Source organism: Babylonia areolata, chromosome 18, assembly GCF_041734735.1.
Source record: "Babylonia areolata isolate BAREFJ2019XMU chromosome 18, ASM4173473v1, whole genome shotgun sequence".
NCBI lineage: Eukaryota > Metazoa > Mollusca > Gastropoda > Neogastropoda > Buccinidae > Babylonia > Babylonia areolata.
The window spans coordinates 33,881,293-33,902,156 of record NC_134893.1 but is presented as its reverse complement, the minus strand read 5'-3'; the positions used below and the strand labels follow the sequence as shown (position 1 = coordinate 33,902,156).

The 20,864-nt window shown below is 38.5% G+C and overlaps 1 protein-coding gene across 2 annotated transcripts in view; it reads right to left on the bottom strand.

The window, feature by feature from the left end:
• LOC143292698 (puromycin-sensitive aminopeptidase-like) overlaps window positions 1-16,002 on the bottom strand; it is a 30,899-nt gene extending 14,897 nt beyond the window's left edge. Inside the window, exons 1-14 of one of the 2 annotated variants that reach the window (XM_076603208.1) lie at window positions 15,645-16,002; window positions 14,298-14,373; window positions 13,406-13,485; window positions 12,369-12,494; window positions 11,913-12,020; window positions 11,263-11,463; window positions 10,752-10,848; window positions 9,051-9,199; window positions 7,236-7,400; window positions 5,556-5,660; window positions 4,670-4,825; window positions 3,431-3,509; window positions 1,582-1,736; window positions 1,255-1,389 (exon numbers count right to left, since the gene is read on the bottom strand). In XM_076603208.1, coding sequence (XP_076459323.1) covers window positions 1,255-1,389; window positions 1,582-1,736; window positions 3,431-3,509; window positions 4,670-4,825; window positions 5,556-5,660; window positions 7,236-7,400; window positions 9,051-9,199; window positions 10,752-10,848; window positions 11,263-11,463; window positions 11,913-12,020; window positions 12,369-12,494; window positions 13,406-13,485; window positions 14,298-14,373; window positions 15,645-16,001 — 1,989 coding nt within the window. In that variant the 5' untranslated portion in view covers window position 16,002. The remainder of the gene's footprint in view (window positions 1-1,254; window positions 1,390-1,581; window positions 1,737-3,430; window positions 3,510-4,669; window positions 4,826-5,555; window positions 5,661-7,235; window positions 7,401-9,050; window positions 9,200-10,751; window positions 10,849-11,262; window positions 11,464-11,912; window positions 12,021-12,368; window positions 12,495-13,405; window positions 13,486-14,297; window positions 14,374-15,644) is intronic. The other variant, XM_076603209.1, reaches the window with a different exon arrangement.
• Between the last annotated feature and the right edge of the window lie 4,862 nt (window positions 16,003-20,864).

The window sequence follows — 20,864 nt, the reverse complement described above, 5'->3', positions numbered from 1 at the left end:
CAGATGATGGGACAGCAAAAAAAAAAAAAAAAAAAAAAAAAAAAAAAAGTGTCGTCTGCGTTCGCGAAGAATATGAGCATGCGCTTTGAATATGTGTACGCAACTGATTTTTGCCCATGACCTTCAGGGCTCAGCCAATAGATCTATAAAGTCCACTTGTCGTATTGATTTTAGTATTTTCCGAAAAAGACCACTTGGGCGAATGAACATAGTGAAAGCCCTGTACACTGACAGTAAAACACACAAGCTTTTTATGTATTGAGTATGATTTTAAAATGTAATGTTTAAGATGAGAAAGATCAGTTTAAAGCAAATTAAGTCCCCTAGCATTAATTACAGTTTAATTTCCCTTTTTTACTCTCTGCACCAAAACGTTTGCAAAATAAATATAACTTCCATGCTTAGCAAAAGAAGTTCCTGTTTGAACAAAAAATGATAAAAATGACTACTCTTGTTGTTGTGTCAGAATATCTATCAAAGTGCCAAGTTTAGAGAATAAAAAAACAACAACAAATATAACAGTAAATGCAGTCTGCATATAATTTGGCTTCTTTTTTTTAATATTTTTTTGTGCCCATCCCAGAGGTGCAATATCGTTTTAAACAAGATGACTGGAAAGAATTGAATTTTTCCTATTTTTATGCCAAATTTGGTGTCAACTGACAAAAGTATTTGCAAAGAAAATGTCAATGTTAAAGTTTACCAAGGACACACAGACACACACACACACACAGACAACCGAACACTGGGTTAAAACATAGACTCACTTTGTTTATACAAGTGAGTCAAAAATGGTCTTAACATGACCCCTCAATGTTGACAAAAGTCGCCTGTGGCGGTGCACTGTCTAGCCAACTAAAATCAACTACATCGGTGCAAGAGTTAAAACAGCACATCATCTTAGCCTTCCAAATGGAAATATACCCAACACATATTCTAAAAACTTGTATTTGCCAATACAATCTTTGCTTTAAATATAATTTGAATGGGGTTTCTTGCAACAACAATATAAAAAAAAATTAATTAAAAAAAAAGCACCAGTGACAGGCTTTTTTTTCCTTGTGATTTGGGTCTTCTGATTTTTTTATTTTTTTTTTTTAAATAAATAATTCCAAGCCTATAAGCATCCAGACAGAAAATCCATTCAAATCATGCTATTGGAAATCCTCACTCAATAAAAGCCATAAGCAACAAAATCACCCAAGCAATTTTCCTACATCAATCAGAGAACATGAACTCTTTGTTTCTGCTTACCAGTGCATAGAGATCATTCAGCAGCCCAAGTCTGTCCTTGGGAGGCAGGGACTTGTCTTTGATTGCTGGTACCAACATTCCCAGCATGTCGCTGGAATACTGAACCCTGTACACTCCAACAGTACCTGTGTTCACCTGTCAAAACCCATGCAGTATGTGTTACTTTTTCTGTGCTCCTGCATGAATCAATGTAGTCATTCACTCATAAGCATAAACATGCATACTAACAAGTCTCTCTCTCACACACACTTACAAATACACGCACAACACTACTCATGCACACACACACAGACGCACAAGCACACACACACACCACAGGAGACACACCTTGACCCATTCATCGGGCTTGATGTCGTCCAGAGTGATGGTGGTCGAGGATTTATCCAACAGGATAGTGCTCACTGGCTTGTCTGGACTGGACCCCGTGGACACACTGATAGGCACCAGCCACAAGCTGCCCTCACCTGCATGTGCAGACATCACTTTAAGTTTTCAGCAAAGGCGGGCACACATACAGGTGCTACGCCTTGCCCTGCTGGCTACATGATGTACACCAGCGTGCACAAACTCAAGGCCCCACCACCAAACATGACACCACCACAAATTGAACACTGCTTGTAAAACAAATTAGAAAAGTGTCGAAACCAGCACATGTGGATGGATTTCAGCACTCAGGAGTGTTTGCAGAAAGGGGAGAAAATATGCAGCAGCTTTACACTGCTGACAAGTAAAAACACCTCTTAAAACTACAGATAACTACCTAGCTTCATGTTCAACTCACTATTCTCTTTCCCTGAGATAAACAAGAAACAGCAAGACAAATCTGGACTCCTAATCTCTTGCAGCATTTGTTGCAATTATTGTCAAAAGGCTATATGCCAGTAGGTGTGTGATAGAAAACAATGATAGTGAAATGTACAGATGTCCAATTGAGAGACAGAAGCCACAAGCACATTTGAATAAGCATGTAAAGCAGATGAATCTTTGGTAGTTTAGCTACAGATCCCTGATCTAAACAGCGTATGCTAACTGCAGCCACGAAGTGTACTGCCACATCATCAACTGCCATAATCGCAACAACACACACACACACACACAAAAGCATTTATGTTAAATACTAAGAAAAGTTTATCTTAGCAACGAATGTGTGCAGTGATTCTTGGCATTTGCTGCAAGTACCACAGCGAGCGAAAGAGCGAGCATGTATTTGAGTGTGCATGTGTGCATGCATGCTTGGTAAGTTTCACAGTTGGAAAGATCATTTTTTGTTTGATTTTTTTATCCAGCCATAGTGCCCTAACGTGGGGGCTTGAATCATAGAAAATGTGGAAAAAATCATAGTACAAGGCAGGTCTATAATTATCCAATCATCATCAAGCGTTTTTCTTTTTTCTTTTTAATAGGCAGATCAGAAATCAAAGTATCTTGATAAGAAAAAATCTGACATTGGAGCAATAGTCTTAAAACTGGACCTGCTCCGATCGAGCAGTTGGCATCTCTGCACTTATAACAGGAAGGTGGGCCTCAAGAGTACCCAAGCAGCAAAGGGCACTAAATATTACCAATGCATATACTCTTCCGTGAGTGTGGACAGTTGCACACACAAGATATGCTGTAACCTTTAACCATCACCCTTACCTTGCATTAGACGATCACTTGCACATACTGAACAGAAAAACACTTTTCTCACATTCTATTATTCGTTTCAGGTTGCAATTCTGGGTGTTTATTGTTCCGCCTGTTTCAACGCACATGGATACACTGTGTCACTGAAATTAATGTTCAACTAGCATGGTTGAAAACACAGTTAATTTTTTTCAGTGTCAGCTGTGTTACTGAGCATGATTTGAATTGGATAGGTGCAAGGATGGATACATTTCCAAGAGCAGATAACCCAAATAATCAGATAGCCCACATACACCATGTTCCAATCCTTCCACAACTTGCTGTCAATACTGCAGAATGCCTAAAAACAGCTAGACCTGAGGTGTGTATTCAACCATGCTACATATATATTCATATACATATATATCTAGTGCGAGAGGTCTCTCTCTCTCTTTCTCTCTCTGTATATTCCTATATATATATATACAGATGAATATGCAGCAATGAAACTGAATACACGTGAAACCCACCTTCGTCAACTGACACCAGAACTGCAGACACTGGCACTAACCTGCTTGTTTGCCATCGGCGCAGAACTTTTCCTGCTCAACAGTCAGCGTGCGAGTGGTCCCTTCATGCTTTTGACTCACCTGCAGCAAATGCACAAATATGGCTTCACTTCTGCACCTGAGGCATTGATTTGTGTAAAAACACTGCAGTTCAAATTCAAAGCTAACAAGGTGACTAAAGGCAGAAGTAAGACATTTGTGTTGAATGAGACAAGGAAAAACAAGAGAGGCAAGGCCTTCAAGACTCACTTGTGATAAATTAAGTCCCCTAGCATTAATTACAGAGTAATTTCCCTGTTTTACTACCTGCACCAAAACGTTTGCAAAATAAATAAAAATTCCATGCTTAGCAAAAGAAGTTCCTGTTTGAACAAAAAATGATAATAATGACTACTCTTGTTGTTGTGTCAGAATAAGAGGTCAAAGTGCCAAGTTTAGAGAATACAAAAAATATAAATATAACAGTAAATGCAGTTTGCATATAATTAGGCTTCTTTTTTTAAAATTTTTTTGTGCTCATCCCAGAGGTGCAATATTGTTTTAAACAAGATGACTGGAAAGAACTGAATTTCTCCTATTTTTATGTCAAATTTGGTGTCAACTGACAAAGTATTTGCAGAAAAAATGTCAATGTTAAAGTTTACCACGGACACACAGACACACGGACACACACACATGCACACAGACAACCGAACACTGGGTTAAAACATAGACTCACTTTGTTTACACAAGTGAGTCAAAAATCAACACTGTGCAGACACAACAGCTGCAGTTTTTGGTTACAATATTTGTGACACAGACCAACTCCAACTTGCCGTCTAATGACACAGATCAACTCTGACCTGCTGTCTAAAGACATTATAAATTCTTATCAGTACCATTCTTGAAACACATCACTCTTGCTTCCTGTTCAATGCTACATTATACATGCTTACTTTGGTGAATACGAAGCAGTCAATATGGCAAAGTTTGTTTTTTGCATTGTGTTTGAGTGTGTGAATGCATGCAGGCGGCTGAAAATATGTGTGTATGTGTATGTGTGTGTGTGTGTGTGTGTGTGTGTGTGTGTGTGTGTGTGTGTGCAAGAGTGTGAAAGAGAGTGTGTAAAAATATCACAAACCTACATATCACAAAACTTAAGCAGATAATTGATATTTTCTCACAAACACACAGCGGTGCTGTTTTATTCACAGGCACGCACACACACACATCCATACGCACCTACATACAAAACAGCTTACCTTGATGACTGGGAATCCCTTTTGAGATGTCCAGGTGTCCATCATTTTGCGCACTGGTTTGTCACTAGCTTCCTCTAGGGATTGCCACAGATCCTCCGTCACTGTGTTGGAGAACTTGTGTTTTGTCAGATACCCATTCATCCCTTTGCGGAAGTCCTGCCACACCCAAACCCTATTTTTTAACAGGTTAGTTGGCTATTTAGTTTTTCAAAAAATAAAATTTTGAATCTGGACCCAGTTGGAAACAATAACATTCTGCACCTGTGCAAAAGATTCTTGCCAGCATCATCTGTGGCACTGCAAATGTGCACAAAACTCTGGGGGAGAATTAGAACAGTTATTAAAGCAGAGATAACTGTAACCTAGTATCTTTCAAGGCTGAGTTGGGTTTTATTTGAAACAAATGAAAGATCAAAAACAGATGCAGTTATCAGTCTTGTAATACTGTGTATGAAATCCTTGATATATATGTATATATAAATGCAGAATAGGTCAACAATAACAACATACAAACACTCAAGAATAACAAAATCTCCTTTGAAGGTTTGAAAAAAAGAACAGTAAATTTTTTTTTTTTTAAATTTGAATGCTGCTAGGAATTGTAAAATCACAGCAAGCACAGAAACGACAGTGTTCAATCGGCCATCTTCGATCAACATATAGATATACCAGTGCACACACATACCATTCACAATATGAACCTTTCCAATCTCACCATTTTATATCCACTGCCAGGACTCCTAAGATGGAGCTGTTTGCTGGTGATAATTATTGCGTCAGATTCTGCAAGACATTTTTTAAACCCATGTTTAGTGAGAGAGCTCCCGTAGACCATGGACTAATGTATTTATTGGCAGTTAATCATTCTGAGTCAGCAGGCACTCACCTTGTCACCGATGTAGTCATGCAGCATTCTTATCACTGAAGCCCCCTTGCTGTAGGAGATGGCATCAAAGATTTCATCTACTTCTGCAGGCTTGCCAACTTCCACCTGTCACACAAAAGAAGATATGGAGTATACCTTAACAGTGCACCCCAAAAATGCTTTAAGTGGGTCCTTGATGAAACCAAGAATGTTGTGAAAAAGCTAAAAATGTCACTGACCTTTCAACTTAAGTTCCAAGGGGTTCTTTTCAGAACTATCCTAATTTAGTTTATAAATAGAAAATGGACAGATAAACTTCACTGAGAATGATTTTATAGAGAAAACTTATTCTGTCAATGTCCAAGAATGTTAGAGAAATACAAAATGCTGTATTCTGACCATTTCTTCTTATTCAGACTTACTTTAGCCAGCTTTTTTAAACAGTTTCTGTGGCAGGGCTTAAGCCATATTGTTTATCAAGTTCAGCTGGTCACAAAGATCAGCTTCAGGCCAACTCTGTCATGGGATAAGTTGAATTCTCTCTGTTGCACATGCATATAGGAACTAAACAAAAACTGTCTTCCATCACAATTGACACAATCAAACTTGGCAGTACATCCATCCCTCTTTCCACGTCAGTCAGGAACCTCGGTCTTGTCATTGACAATACACTGTCCATGCAAAACTTTATCAGTCAGACATGTCAGTGCTGCTACTGTCAACTGTGGCGCATCAGTGCCGTCCAGAAATATCTGTCCACTGACGCAACATCTAGACTTGTCGTTTCTCTCATTCTCTCTCGCCTTGACTACTGTAACTCTCTACTGTCTGGTTTGCCTGCTTCATCCATTCAGTCCCTTCAGCGCATGCAAAACTTTGCTGCCCGACTCGTCCTCAGAAAGAAAAGATCTGAGCACATCACTCCTCTTTTGCAACATCTCCACTGGCTCCCGGTCTCACACCAAATAAAGTACAAGATCAGCACTCTCCCGGTCTCACACCAAATAAAAAACAAGATCAGCACTCTATGTTATAAATGTATTCACAAAACTGCCCCTTCCTATCTCTGTGGCTGCCTTCACCTCTACACTCCATCTCGCTCACTACGATCGGCCTCGGATCCACTCTGTTTATGCATACTCAGATTCAAACACTTGACTGTTGGCTGCCGTTCTTTCTCTGTCTCTGGACCTTGCAATTGGAATGAACTTCCTCCTTCGCTTCGTCAAGTCTCCACATTCAACTCTTTCAAGTCTGGCCTTAAAACCCACCTCTTCCCAAAATAGCCTCTCTTGCCTGCCCTTCCTTCTCTTTAGTTTCTACAGTTTTAGAGTTATGCATGCGTGTGAATGACTGGTGTGAAAGCGCTTTGATTTGTCTCTGCACAAGATTCAGCGCTATATAAATACCATTATTATTATTATATAGTACTAGTAGTCTTCAATTTTACATCTTTCCACTCAGTGATATCAGACAACATATGCAAATGCCTGTAAGCATATGCATATGGGCATGCATTTGCGCTCAAGTGTTCTCAAAGCAATAAATGAGACTGACGTGATAAAACTAATTAGGCAAAAACTTCCAAGTTTTAATAAATTTACTAATCTTTTTCTTCTCTTTTTTTTTCTCTCTGTGGTTAATCAAATTTCATTTCCTGTTAAAAACCCCAACTTTGAAATCCAGCCTGAGTTTTCCAACCTCGATGGGGTGACTGTTGTGGAGGGCATCTAACTCCAGAGCTCTGCCCAGGTCTGTGTTGACGAACTGGGTCCAAACGTCAAACTCTGGGAAACAGTGGTCCACGCACAGGTACTCAATCCAGGAGGCAAATCCCTCATTCAACCACAGGTGGGTCCACCACTCCTGTAATGTACAGCCAGAAACTGATGAAGTGTGCTGTCCAGCAGCCAACCACACAAGCAACAACAGGGAAAGTTGAAAGAATGATGCTGCTAAACAATACCAATACAAGTTCCAAATATACCCAAGACAATTAATTCCTGGGCTATTTTAGACCCCTTTCTTTTTTTCTTTTTTTAAATTCAGATTAAGAATTCTGCACAGGGACTGTTCTCAATACTAATATATTATTGATCTGGATGAGTGGTTGTTATCCAATGCTGGGTTTCATGCTGGATTCAGTGGGTTGTCATTTTAAAAGTAAAAACACTCTCAATTGAACAAAATGAATAATTCACTCAGCTGCTTCAGTTAATTGTCAGGGTCTCAACAATACACAAAAAAGAAGGGATGTCTTTCACTATTTGAAAAGCAAAGCCTTTTCTGTCTACTAGACACTCACTTTGAGGAAAGAATGGAACATTGTCATATCAGAATGGGGCTATCAAGGTTATTTCTCAAGTTGTTTCTAACTCCAGTGGTGTAGCTTTTATTTTTGATAAATTTTTTAATACAAAGTTAAACAGGTCTCAAAAGGAAATAATGGAAATTACATTATAGTGCTTATTGAAACAGGAAGTACTGAATTTATCTTAGTTAATGTGTATGGCCCATGGACTTCAATATTAACAATGTAATAATGGCTGGGGACTTTAATTTGGTTCTTGACCTAACTAGAGACTACTGCAACTATGAGCCGATTTATAAACCTGAAGGTAGAGAAGTACTTGAGAACATAATTACTGATTTAGAACTTAATGACAAAAGGCGATATTTCAATCCTGATTGTCAAAGGTACTCACAGAGAATTAACCGTTTCACCAAGCTAGACTCCATTTCTTTCTCATTTCAGATCCTGTTTTTACTTATACTTAAAATGCAGACATTGAATGTGGCTACAGAACAGATCATTATCTTATTCTCATAAAGTTGCATTTAGGCGAAACAGTGAAATCAAATGAAATACATTTTGGAAATTCAATATGTCATTATTAAAAGACAAGACTTACCTTGAAGAAATTAACAAAGAGATTAAAAAAGTTAAAGAAGAGTACACATGAAGTCCTTATGCTAGAGATACTGTTGACACTTTTCCTTTGTTTGATTTACAGCTCTCTGTCTCTGACGATTTGTTTTTGGATTTTTTGTTGTTGTTGTTGTTGTTGTTGTTAATGAAGAGAAGATCAAAAACAGTACCTTATGCAGCTATGAAAAAGAAGAAAACAAATGAAGAGGAAAGATCAGAACGATGAGGTGTGCTGTCCAGTAGCCAACCACAAAGGCAATAGAGATAGTTAACACAACGAAAGAATGATTCTGCTCAATGACAGTTACTGCATTTAGCCCTACCCACCTTCTCCTACATATTCTTTTTATAATCAACTATCCCTGAATCCTCAAATTCCCTGGCAAGGAAAGAGCACTTATTTCCAATATTCTCTGGCACTGAATGGGTTTAGTGTCTACAAAGTATTCCAGAGAAAACACACACACACACACACACCAAAACATGGTTATTACACACAAATTTTGTTTACATGTGAACAAAACAACAACAAAAAACAAAAAAAAAACCCAATAAACATACGCTGATAAACTGGAAAATGAACTGACCATGGTCACCAGGTTTCCAAACCACTGATGAGCCAGCTCATGGCCAACCACCAGTGCCACCCATAGCTTGACCCGTGTTGAGGTGTCCTTGGGGTCCACCAGCAGAGCAGTCTCTCTGTAGGTCACCAGTCCCCAATTCTCCATGGCACCTGAAAGATAGCAGTCCTGTGGGTTTGCTTTTCTCTAAGCCTCCTGTTGGTAACATCAATTCTTTGTAAAAAATAATAAAAATAATAATACTGTAAAGTTCGGTCTATAAGCCGCAACTTTTTACCCCTGCTTCAATCTCTGCGGCTTATACAATGATACAGCTTATTTGAGGATTTTAACAATCCCTGTAGTGTCACATTCTCGTCTATTCTTAGCTGCCCTTCAACTCACCAAAATCATGATTTCTTTAGATCAGCATTCAGTTCTACTCTGCTCAAGCATACACCCTCATCATGCCGAAAACGCGACGTAATGCCTATGATGCAGCCTTCAAATTGAAGACAATCAACCTAGCAGACAACAGTGCAAGCAGCGAACCAACAGCAACTCCACTTTGTGTTCACGTTCATGAAGTGAAAGCGAGGCTGAAGTCAGTGACAAGATGGTGGAGGAAGCTGTGCTGGTTCTCTTCAACTCGGACACTGAAGACGAAGATTTCAATGGATTCAGTGAGCAGGATGACGTTGAATATATGTGACTATCCCTAAATTATGGATCTTATTTTCGTTGTGTTTATTTTTTATTTTTTGTGGCACTAGCAGTATTTTCACTTGCTTTTCTTTGTGTTGTTCCCGCTTGTGTTTATTTCATAACCTACAGTATTGACAGCTTTTCTGTAGTATCAGTATGTGTTCCAGTACCGGAAATAAGTGCGGCTTATAAGCCAGTGCAGCTTGTGTATATATGAAGTTAATTTTTTTCCTAAATTTAGTGGGTGCGGCTTATATACCAGTGCGCTCAATAGACCGAACTTTACGGTAATCAAAATGGAGTGGCACAGCACTATGTCAACATGTTCTCCATGGTGAAAACAGATAAAATTTCACACACTGAAATCTACTGCAATAAAAATTTTAAAAAAGAAGGTAATTCAAATACTACTTATAAATAGACCCTTCGCAATTTATTCCTTAATAATTTTCCACTTCTGTTTGTTTTGTTTTTTCAAGCAGTGTAAGAATTTTTTTTCACCTCCAAGTCATTTATGACATTACTAGTATATTGTACTGAACAACCTTGAAGACATCATAATATCCATCGTAAGGGGTCAGAGTATAGATTAACCCCCTGGAGGTGTCTGCAGGTATCTGCCAGATTCATGATCTAAATCCAAGCAGCACTTTGTTGTTAAATCAAGGGAAGAAATCTTTCCTTTTTCACTTAGGTCCACTCCTTATTACCCAAACTCTTGACATACATACTAAACATACAGAAATTCACAAGATACGCAAGTCAAAGTTCCTGGCATCCGTATCTGTGTTGGGTCACAACAAAGACACTTTTCTTAGACATTTATTTTAGACAATGTTTTCAGATACATTCGTGATGTATACAGTTTTCTTTTAAATATATTTTTGAATGTATTGCTTTGTTAATAAACACATCTGTGATGAAAACAACTGCGATTTTAAAACATTTGTAAATGTAATGTACACAGTATGCTTTAAACACAACTGTAATGTACACACTACTAGGCTCTTTAGTGCTTACCAGCAGAAAAATCACCAATAGCGATAAGATCCATTTTCGGCAGGGGATAGACAATACCAAAGTAATCCTTGTAGAATGGTAAAGTTTTCACAGCAACCTGAGATAAACAAAAGTAGGATACTAGTTATATGGTTCAACAGAAAGATATCCTCTATAGTATAAGTACCATATTCATATTCTCTCTCTCCACCCTCACCCCCAACCCCCAACCCCCACCCCACCCCACCCCCACACGCACACACACCCCTCCTCACACACACACTCTCTCTCTCTCACACACACACACACACACACACACACACACACACACCATGTACACAACCTGTACATATAGCAATAAGTGAATTACATGTTTTCTCAGATATAACATTACATATATTTTTGACAATTGCACATTTCAGTCTGAATACACATACATCACTAATTAAAGAAGTAAACTCAAAGTATTAAGGAAAATGGAATCATTATCAACAAATCATAATCTTTTAAAATAAAAAATGAAAATACTGACATCCAGTGCATATTTTCCCTGCTCCTTCTTGCCCGTGGGTGTGTACACTCTGATGAGGATGTCATCAGAGTCCTTGTCTTCCACATAGTCAAACTCTCCCACCACAAAGGCCAGCAGGTACGTGGACATGATGGGCGTGCGTTGGAATGTCATCACTTTCTGGCTGCTGTCCGACTCCAAGGTTGTTTCTGTCACCACTGGCTACGGGAACAATCATACTGATCAGAGAGATTGTTTTTTCACATGCAAATAATCATTACCTGTATCAGATCATACCTTTGCTGACTGGCTTTTTACCCCATGTCAGCTACCCCAACAGCAAGTGTAGCCTGGATACTGGATGTTTAAAGCACTTTTCCATTGAGATTTCCTGACTTTCTTTATACGCTTGACATGATCTGAGATCAGTCAAAAGAGCAAATGTTTCTTTTACTATTATCTTTATTTGTCAAACACTTTCATAAGACATTGACACTGATTTTTATCTTTAAAGTTAAATTTCTGTAATGATAGGATGGAATCTGACCACATTACATGCTTTATCAATGGGGAAAAAAAAAAGAAGAAAAAAAGTATTAAAAAAAACTTAATAATTTCAATACTTTCAAATCTTCAGTCAAAAACAGAAGAGAGTAAGCAAACTGTCTTACCATGTTAGAAAGAATGACTCTGTCTTTGGGTCCAACCAGAGTAACATCAAAGGTGGCTTTGACAGCTGGCTCATCCCAACAAGGAAAGGCCCTTCTGGCATCTGTTGCCTGCACAGTACAGTTAAGAGATGTTCAGTGTATGTTCATTGTATTCAATAAGGTTAATAAATAAAGTAAGAGTAAATATCTGAAATAAAGCATTTGTCAAATGTTCATGGCAGAACTCTGCAAACTATTCATTTATTATACTTTTTTTTTTAAAACAGTTTAAGCTTTTCTCCACAACTGATAATGCATATCTAATCAACAAATTTCATCAGCACATTTCATCAACAAATTTCTTTAAATGTTGTCAGACACTACCATGCAAAAGAACCAATATTACAATATATACTATAGTATTAAAGTATCATTAATAATACACCAAACCAAGCTGAACAAGCAGAGAATGCATACCTCGAACTGTGTCACTGCAGCAAACCTCTGTTCACCCGCAGGCGTGGTGTACTTGCTGCGGTAGAAGCCTTTCATCTTATCGTTCAGTTCCCCTGTGAACTCAAGTTGCAGAACACCTTTCCCCAGCTGTATTGAAAAAAAAACAACAACAGGTATGTGGGTGAAACTTCTTAAAATGAGGAGAATCATAACTGTAGGCCTTATTCTTACTTTAAAAACAGATGACATAACTGATTATGTAATGCTGACATCTTGACATTTTTGTGGAAATCTGTACAACCTGATCCTTGCCAAGTCGTTAGACCATCACCTGCATGTCAATCAAATACAGTCCAATTGTCCATTATTAACAATATCAAAATAACATATTCTGTGTAAAGTATGTAACGTAACTTGCAAGTTACCAATATCTTGTCAGAACTATATACATCACATAATAATAAAACCTAACTTGAAGATTACAATTAATACAAATAATAAACCACACCTACATGGTGGGGTTAAAATAGTCATACATGGAAAAGCCCACTCATGTACCTACAAGTGAACATGGGAGTTGCAGCCCATGAATGCAGAAGTCGAAAAACCACCGAGGCAACCATGTGTTTGTTCTGTTTTGTCCATGTGTTCTGTACAGCTTGTTCATGATTAAAGAGGCTATGCCAGTCTTGAATAAAAGCTAATCTGTGTGTACGCACATTTCTTCTGTCATTGCTGCTGTGTGCATATGTCAGATGATCAGTATAAGGACAAGCCCAGCGCTTCCTTTTTTTTTTTTTTTTTTTTGAGGAAGTGTCTGCATCTGTTACAATGTATCTTTCATTTACCTGGGTGCTAGCTGAATCAGTAGTGTAAGCAGCACTGACTTTAAGTTGTGTACCTTGTAAATGGACAGAGTTACCAATCTTTACTATTTCAAGTATTTGTTAATCATTTCATTTCAGATCAAATCATCAATAACTGATTTCATAATCATAAAGAATTTTAAAATATAACTTTTGTCAGTATAAAATTTCTACAATTTATATACTGCATACCTGCAATTCTGAAGGGAAGGAAAGAATGGCCAGTTCCTCCTCTTCGTCAAAGCTGACCTCACCTTTCAGTTCCGTTCCATCTGCACAAACAAATTTAAATCAGATAATCTATCATTGCAGTCAAAATGAACAAAATCAAGCAAGAAGAAAAAAACAACACTCATTTGTAATTTATTTAATTATTATAAAAAAAATTACATACTTAACAAAGTGACAAAATGCAAAAATAATCTTTCATGTCACACTCTTTTGACTTAAAAAGGCTTGATCAGTGTTTCAGATTACAAAATCTAGGACTGTCTATTGCAGGAGACTGTCATTCAGTGATTTACTCTAATTACAATTTAATCTATCAAATATATGAATGTTTTCAAGTACTTCACTAATTTTTCATTTTATGAAAAATGTCACATTAAAAATGAAGTGACCTTCCATTAGCATTAACAATGATGACCTTTTAAACAACAATATACAGCTCCACTGGATATAACATGAAAAAAAAACCCACAAACTATCACTGGATGCCACAATAATATACACTTTGAAAAGGTTTTCCCTGAAACTGTGTCCAACTGAAGCAATCTCTCTAATCAGGCTGATTTTCTTTCAAAGGTTTTTTTTTTTTTTTTTTTTTTTTATTGATTTCTAATTTACTTGGTCATCGGTGGACTTTTCACCACATTTATAAGACATAACTTTATAATATTTTGCCAAGAAACTGTAAGATTTGTAAATTAAATATATATTTGTAAACATCTAAATGCAGTCATAGAAATCAGAATATTGCATATACTATAGTTACAGTCTGCAAGGAAAGTCTGATGTTAAAACAGTCAAATGAAAAGAGACGAAATAAACTATAATTTATGAGTATAGAATGAAACTGTCTTACTTTCTGGCTTGTAGACAGCCTTCTGGATAGCAATCTCAACTGAGTTGAGTCTGATGGTGGAGACAGCATTTTTCACCTGAAACAATACACTTCTTTTTTCAATGAACCAATTGCCAGAACACTCACACACGCACACAACACACAAGAACTTAACAAAACAGGTAGATAAATCAATCTCCTGAGCAGAATGCAGTTAATATCAAATAGATCTTGAAGCACCTCCATTCATGTATGCAACCTTTTTGAACACTGGTTTTAAATATATATATATATATATATATATATATATATATATATAGTTTCCATGCACTGTACAGAAGAATGAAACAATTTTTAAAAGTCTGATATCACAAATGACATCATCATCAGTGGAGAGCTTCCTTACTGCCCTTATTTTAATGGCAACACTGGCAATGTTCACATTTCTTCCTCTCCACTCCTCATTTGACTGACAGAGTGAACGTCCACGCCTTGAAAAAACGAATCATTCTCTCTTGAGGGGAAATATTGTGGATATCACCACAATTTGTACAAAAATGCTAATGCAAAAGCACTCTATATTCCAGTTCTGTGACCATATCCCCCCATTATTTCTCCTTTACCATGTTCTACCCTCCCCAAATCCCTCTCTCCTTCTCCCAGCCCCTCCCTGACAACTTTACACTAAAGGAATTTCAGCTGGGATTAGTTTTGCTCAGTACCTTTCTTCATTTCTTAATGGAAGCACAATTATTGTCATAAGCTGATAAGGGAACGGTAGCCCCTCCCCTTCTCCATCCCTACCAGTGCACTTCCCACCTCCCCTTTTCATTTTAACCTGGACATCCCCCGACCTAAACCCCACAAAAATTATTATTATATTCTTCTTATCTTAAAACTCAGATCCTGACAAAAACAAACATACTGGCTGATGATATCTATCAGGATGAAGATCTGAAGACTACATACACATTTTTTATCTTGATGATGGATTTTCCTAACAGAATATGCACATGCAATGTGCAAACTCAGTAAACTTGAGCATTTTGTAGTGATTTACTGTTTAACTGAGAGGCTTATGCTTGAGCCAGTCCCTTTACAGATTACTAATAATACAAGTGGCATCCTACTAACAGTAATATTGTATTGAAATACTACTTATCGTACCAGAGATAACCGTCTCTGATAAGATCAACAACACATAAAGACCTGACCAATTAATATTGCCAGAAGTAGTCCTAAACCAGAGACACGCGCCTCTAAATAGATCAACAGCGCCTCTGAACAGATCGACAGCATATAATCATAATAATGACTAGATCTTCCTCATAAAAACAGTCCAGGAATTAACACTTTGTCTTAGCCTACCTCAACTTCGATTTCCTCGGAGCCAGCAAATGTAAATGCAGTCAAATCTGGATGAAGTCGAAGTTTGTAATTGGTTGGAATGACACTTTTAGGAAGACGCTCAAACTTCTTTTTCTCAGGCATTTTCTTTCTTGAAGCGACAGTGCTATAGCCTCTCAGTATCACTTGGAAATTATCTAAACACGTCTGCTTGCTAAACTTGCTGACCGGCAAAGATCGACAACTGAGGAAGCGACGCTCTGGTCTCGCGAGATGTATTTTTAACTCAAATAAGGGCCTGTTCGTGATCGTTTGTTTTGTCCAGTTTCTTGAAAACCTTGCTCGAAAAATAGTCCTGATCATTCCAAGCCTTGTCATTGAATTTAAAGTTGTTCTTCCTCAGATTCCTTACGCTTTTTTTTTTTTTTTTTTTTTTTTTGCGAATACTTCCGGTTTGAAAACGAGACGCAACTCAGTGATGAGTTGTAAGATAGAGATCACGGAATTCAAAAAAACTTCTGGTGCATGGATCGCGATAGGCTGTGTTTAGTGACTGGAAGTGTTGATCAGCTTTTGATAGTCATATTTTAGCATCCAAAATTCAGGAAACTATTTTTCCGGCAAATTTTGTGCATGTGTGCATAATGAAAAAACGATATTACCATCAATAGTTGTAACCCGTTTTCTCAGGCATATTTTATACATCAGTTTACTCGATTTTGAACTATCGTGCCACCATCTTGCTATGTGCCGTTTGGTCCCACAAATAATGAAAATATAAAGGTGCAATGATTTAGGACGCTAGTAAGACATCAAGTTACGTTAACTGACGAACAAGGCTTGTACAACTTAATATGGAGAAGAGCACCACACAGCTTGAGTTTTTTTTTTTTTAACTTAAAATGACAGTTCGCGTAACAGAACACCCACTAAAACGGACTTAAACATTCACTACATCGATTTTTTTTTCGTCACTAACAGGGTTGCTCAAACTGAACTCTTGGAACAATCTGCCCAGTCACAGGTTGTGTCACTGGGGGAACACTTCACAGTTAAAAATGATATGAGATGAATTGGAACTTAAATTGGGATTGTGGCTTTCCAATATATTTCTCCATTGGAAATTAGCTATGACATAACTGTGCACTCTACAAAACACTCGTTCACTGCCACGCAGTATTAAAAAAATAATTTAAAAAAAAAAATCTTTCTCCGCCAGTGCTTGTCGCGTGAAACTTGCTGCTTAATTATTGACGCCCCGTGTGCGACGGATGGGCTTTAGAGTCTGCGCCCCAACACCGCCGTGTCGGGGTTACCTTGCCCTTAAAGTTCATGGCCCAACTTAGGAGACCCAGCTGCCTGTGATCACTGACAACTTGAATGGGGATTGTTTCTCCGAGGATCCCACTCGGGGTCTACTGCCGGTTATAGCGTCGCGCACGGCATCTTGATCGCATGATGAACCCGTCGCAGCGGGACACATGGGGTCACGGTATTTCAGTGCCAGAGTGCAACAATATGTCACATCCTGCCCTGCCCCATCATGTGAGGAACATCGTCTGTTGTTCCGGGGCTACGACTACGTGCGTTGTTGGAGTTTAACGACCTATTGGCGGCTACACCCTTTAGATCAAGTTTGTTCGGTTGGAGTTGTTTGAACTACGGCTATCCGTAGCTTACCCTTATGAATGAGGACCACGGTCCCCCTGGAATGCTATTCACCCACTGACTATCCACAGTTAGGGAAGGTCGCTCCGCCGCTACGGACTCAGAGGTAGTAGAAGCCTGTCCCTGTTTGTCATTTGTCAATAGGTTGATTGCGAGGAACGGAAGTAGTGCTGAAGTTGATGAATTATAAACATGCATGAAAAGAAAGACTGAGCAGTATTATTTGTTTGAGCATGCCGTCCAGCGCATGTGCAACCGTACATGCCGCAAACTGAACGAACGCATGGGCACGTGCATGCTGGCGCGCGCACGGCACGCACACACTGACACACATTCAAGCTCAGATGCACGCACCGCGGCATCTGACATGCTGAACTGAAGTAACTGAAAAGAACTGAAGTCACAAAGAATGAACAACACCGACGCACGCACACACTTGACACACGCGCACGCGTCGGTTCACACATGACGTATTCAAACCACTGAGTTTTTTTGGGTTTTTTTTACAACTGACGGCTATTTCCATATCGATGATTCAAACTCACGGCCGGCGCCAGCACACAACGATTCAGGCCACGCCGGAAGGGAAAGAGTTCACAGTTACACTTCGATCGAACTCCATTGGCACACACGCACATATACAGCAAGAATACATTCGCAATTTGACCCAGCTTGAAACTAAAGAAAACATCTTTCAGATATAACCAGCAGGTTTTTTTGTTTGTTTGTTTGTTTTTACGTCTGCAAACCTAAACCGAGTGATATTGTGTTTTTGATGGTGCCCCTAGACAACTGTTAGGATAAAAAATTAAAAATAAAAAAAAGGGGGGGGGGGTTGCATCTTTGCCTGTCTTTTCGCCTATATGTTTCTGCCCATTTGTCTCTCATCGAAAACGATAATTGGTTCCTGATCATAGCTGTACCGGCTTTATCGCACCCTGCACATTTCAGTATGCCAAATAAAGGTGGGGTCTTGTTGAGCACTGTGCACTCTCACGGAAGAGGAGCGTGCAACTGCATTTTACGTAAACCATGATGTAGCCTGTAACACTTTTATCAGTTTCGTCAGGAATGCCGTGTCCGAAGCGTGCCGAAGCTTCACGTACCACATCTGCTTAAGAAATAAAAAAAACAATGAGATATTGCCTGACGGACCTACGGACGACACAAGACAGCCGCACAGTTCAGTTCAGTTACTCAAGGAGGCATCATTGCTACAGGCTATAATACATCTTACAGTTCATCAATATACACGCCAATTAAGAGGAATGGTTGAAGCCAAAAACAAAATAAAAGCTGCATTTTGCCAATGGCATATTTTTAAAACGATGGTGTTTTTCTGTTCACAGACCTAACTCGAACTTTCTTCACTGAGCTTCATTAAAATGGCTCTATTGGTTAGGCTACATGTTCATCGTTTGTGGGATGGAGAAAGCAAGATGGTGGCACGTTAGTTCAGTGACTGAATCCGCATCAAAACTGAGTAAAATAACGTTCAAAATGTGAGTCAGTCGAACTACGGCGCACACACACACAAACAAACACACACACACACACACACTTATATCGAAAGCTATTGAAATAATAAACTACAAAACAAAAGATCGCGAAAACAGAGATTAAAAAAAAACAAAAACGCGCACATAAAAATTTAATAATCAGAATACTCTTTGAAAACCGAATTTTAGACACCAGAGACAGAAACACGGTAAGGATCGGTATGATAACAGTTGTTTATTTCATACAAACTGGCCAAAGGTTTCCTTTTTGTTTTTAATGGAAACTACGACGGGTGTGTGTGTGTGTCCTGGTTTTTGACTTGTGTATCATAGCTTGTCTTGGCTTTTGTATTGTATTGTGATATGATGATGATATAGACACCTATATAGCGCCTATCCTCGGTCGGAGAACAAGCTCTAAGGTCTTTTTAAAACACGAGTCATTTGCACAACAGACTGGCGGTAGTGCTTGGGTTTTGTGAGAGAGAAAAAAAAAAGGTGCTGTTGCACTGTTGCCTGAATCGCACACAGAAAGGTAGGTTGCAACACAGAGTAAGACAATACAATGCAATGCAACACCATACCGTGCAATACAATACAATACAGTACAAGCACAATGCAATGCAACCCGCGGCAATGCAATATTGGGTAAAGGGTGGATATTTTTTTACCGATCTCCCAGATCAACGTATGCGCAGGCCTTCTAGTGCCTGAACACCCTCCGTGTGTATACTTACGCCTAAGTTTAAATACGCATGTTAACGATCCTGTAATCCATCTGATGCCATCGTTCGGTGGGTTATGGAAACAAAAACAAAACGTACACACCATACACCCCGTACCCCCGAAAACGCAGTATGGCTGCCTACATGTACGGAGGCGATAAACAAAACGGTCATACGCGTAAAATGTTACTCAATGTCTGTCAGTATTCGTTCGTTCTTTTGCTTGACGTCTATCCGCATTTGTGATTTTAGACGAAAATCTATCATCTCCCCCCCCCCCCCTCCCCACCCACCCATGCCTTAAATTATCACAACTTTCCCTGTTCCCTCTCGGCCTCAATTAGCATTAATTTTTTTTTCAAAAAGACAAGAAGGATATAGATAAAACAAAATAACTAGTCAACCAGTAGAATTACAACAAAGAGCCAGTTGGGCTCCAAATTAAACTCAACTATTTCAAACACTTGTTGATTATCATACAAGACATTAATAATGGAAGAAGATGGAACTGCAGATTTTATAAATGACGTAGGTAAATATGGTTTTCACTGTTCACATCCATGGATGATATGCACGGGAGTAATTTTATTGCGGGTCAAATGCAAATCACATTAGAAGTATATTTTATTTTTATGGCATCTAGTCGTTGTCTGTATACCAGACTGGTGAGCCTTCTGCTACTGTGATGTCCTTTTGTTGTTTAAAAGAAAACATGCGATCAATTTTATACGAGTTATCGTCAGTATTTTCTCTGTCAAGGTCAGACTCCTGTTTTAGTTTATTGACATGGTTCCAGCAAGTTTTCTCCAGTAGAGAATAACCTTTTTGTAATGAATATGAAATACGAATTTCGATGGCATTGTAGATGTTCATTGTGCGAAAATTGGGCAGCTGTCAGTCTGACGGCTCTATCCACTGATTTAGCCAATATGTTGTGCAAAAAATGTCCGTGTTTGTAAAGCGCTTACAGCTTGGTATCTGAGCGAGGAAAGGCGCTATAATGATAAATATCCACATCATCATCTTTTTTTTTTTCTTCTTCTTCTTCTTTTTTTATTTTTTTTTTTTTAATTTTTTTTTAGATGCGCTCTTCTAAAGCCGGAGTAGAACTGTAACCAAACTTAAACGTGTAGATAACGTACACTTATCTTCAGTGATCACTATGAGTCTAACAACAACAAAAATCCAAGCAACAAAGACGTCTGAATCTTCATGTGTAAGAAGTACACCAACGTATAGAATTTGATCAATAACAATTAAATGTGGGCGAAAAGAACGGAGAAAAAAAAGTAGTCAAAGTGAAGTGACTATGGGAGGGGGATGGTGGGGGGTAGGGGGGGAGGGGGCCG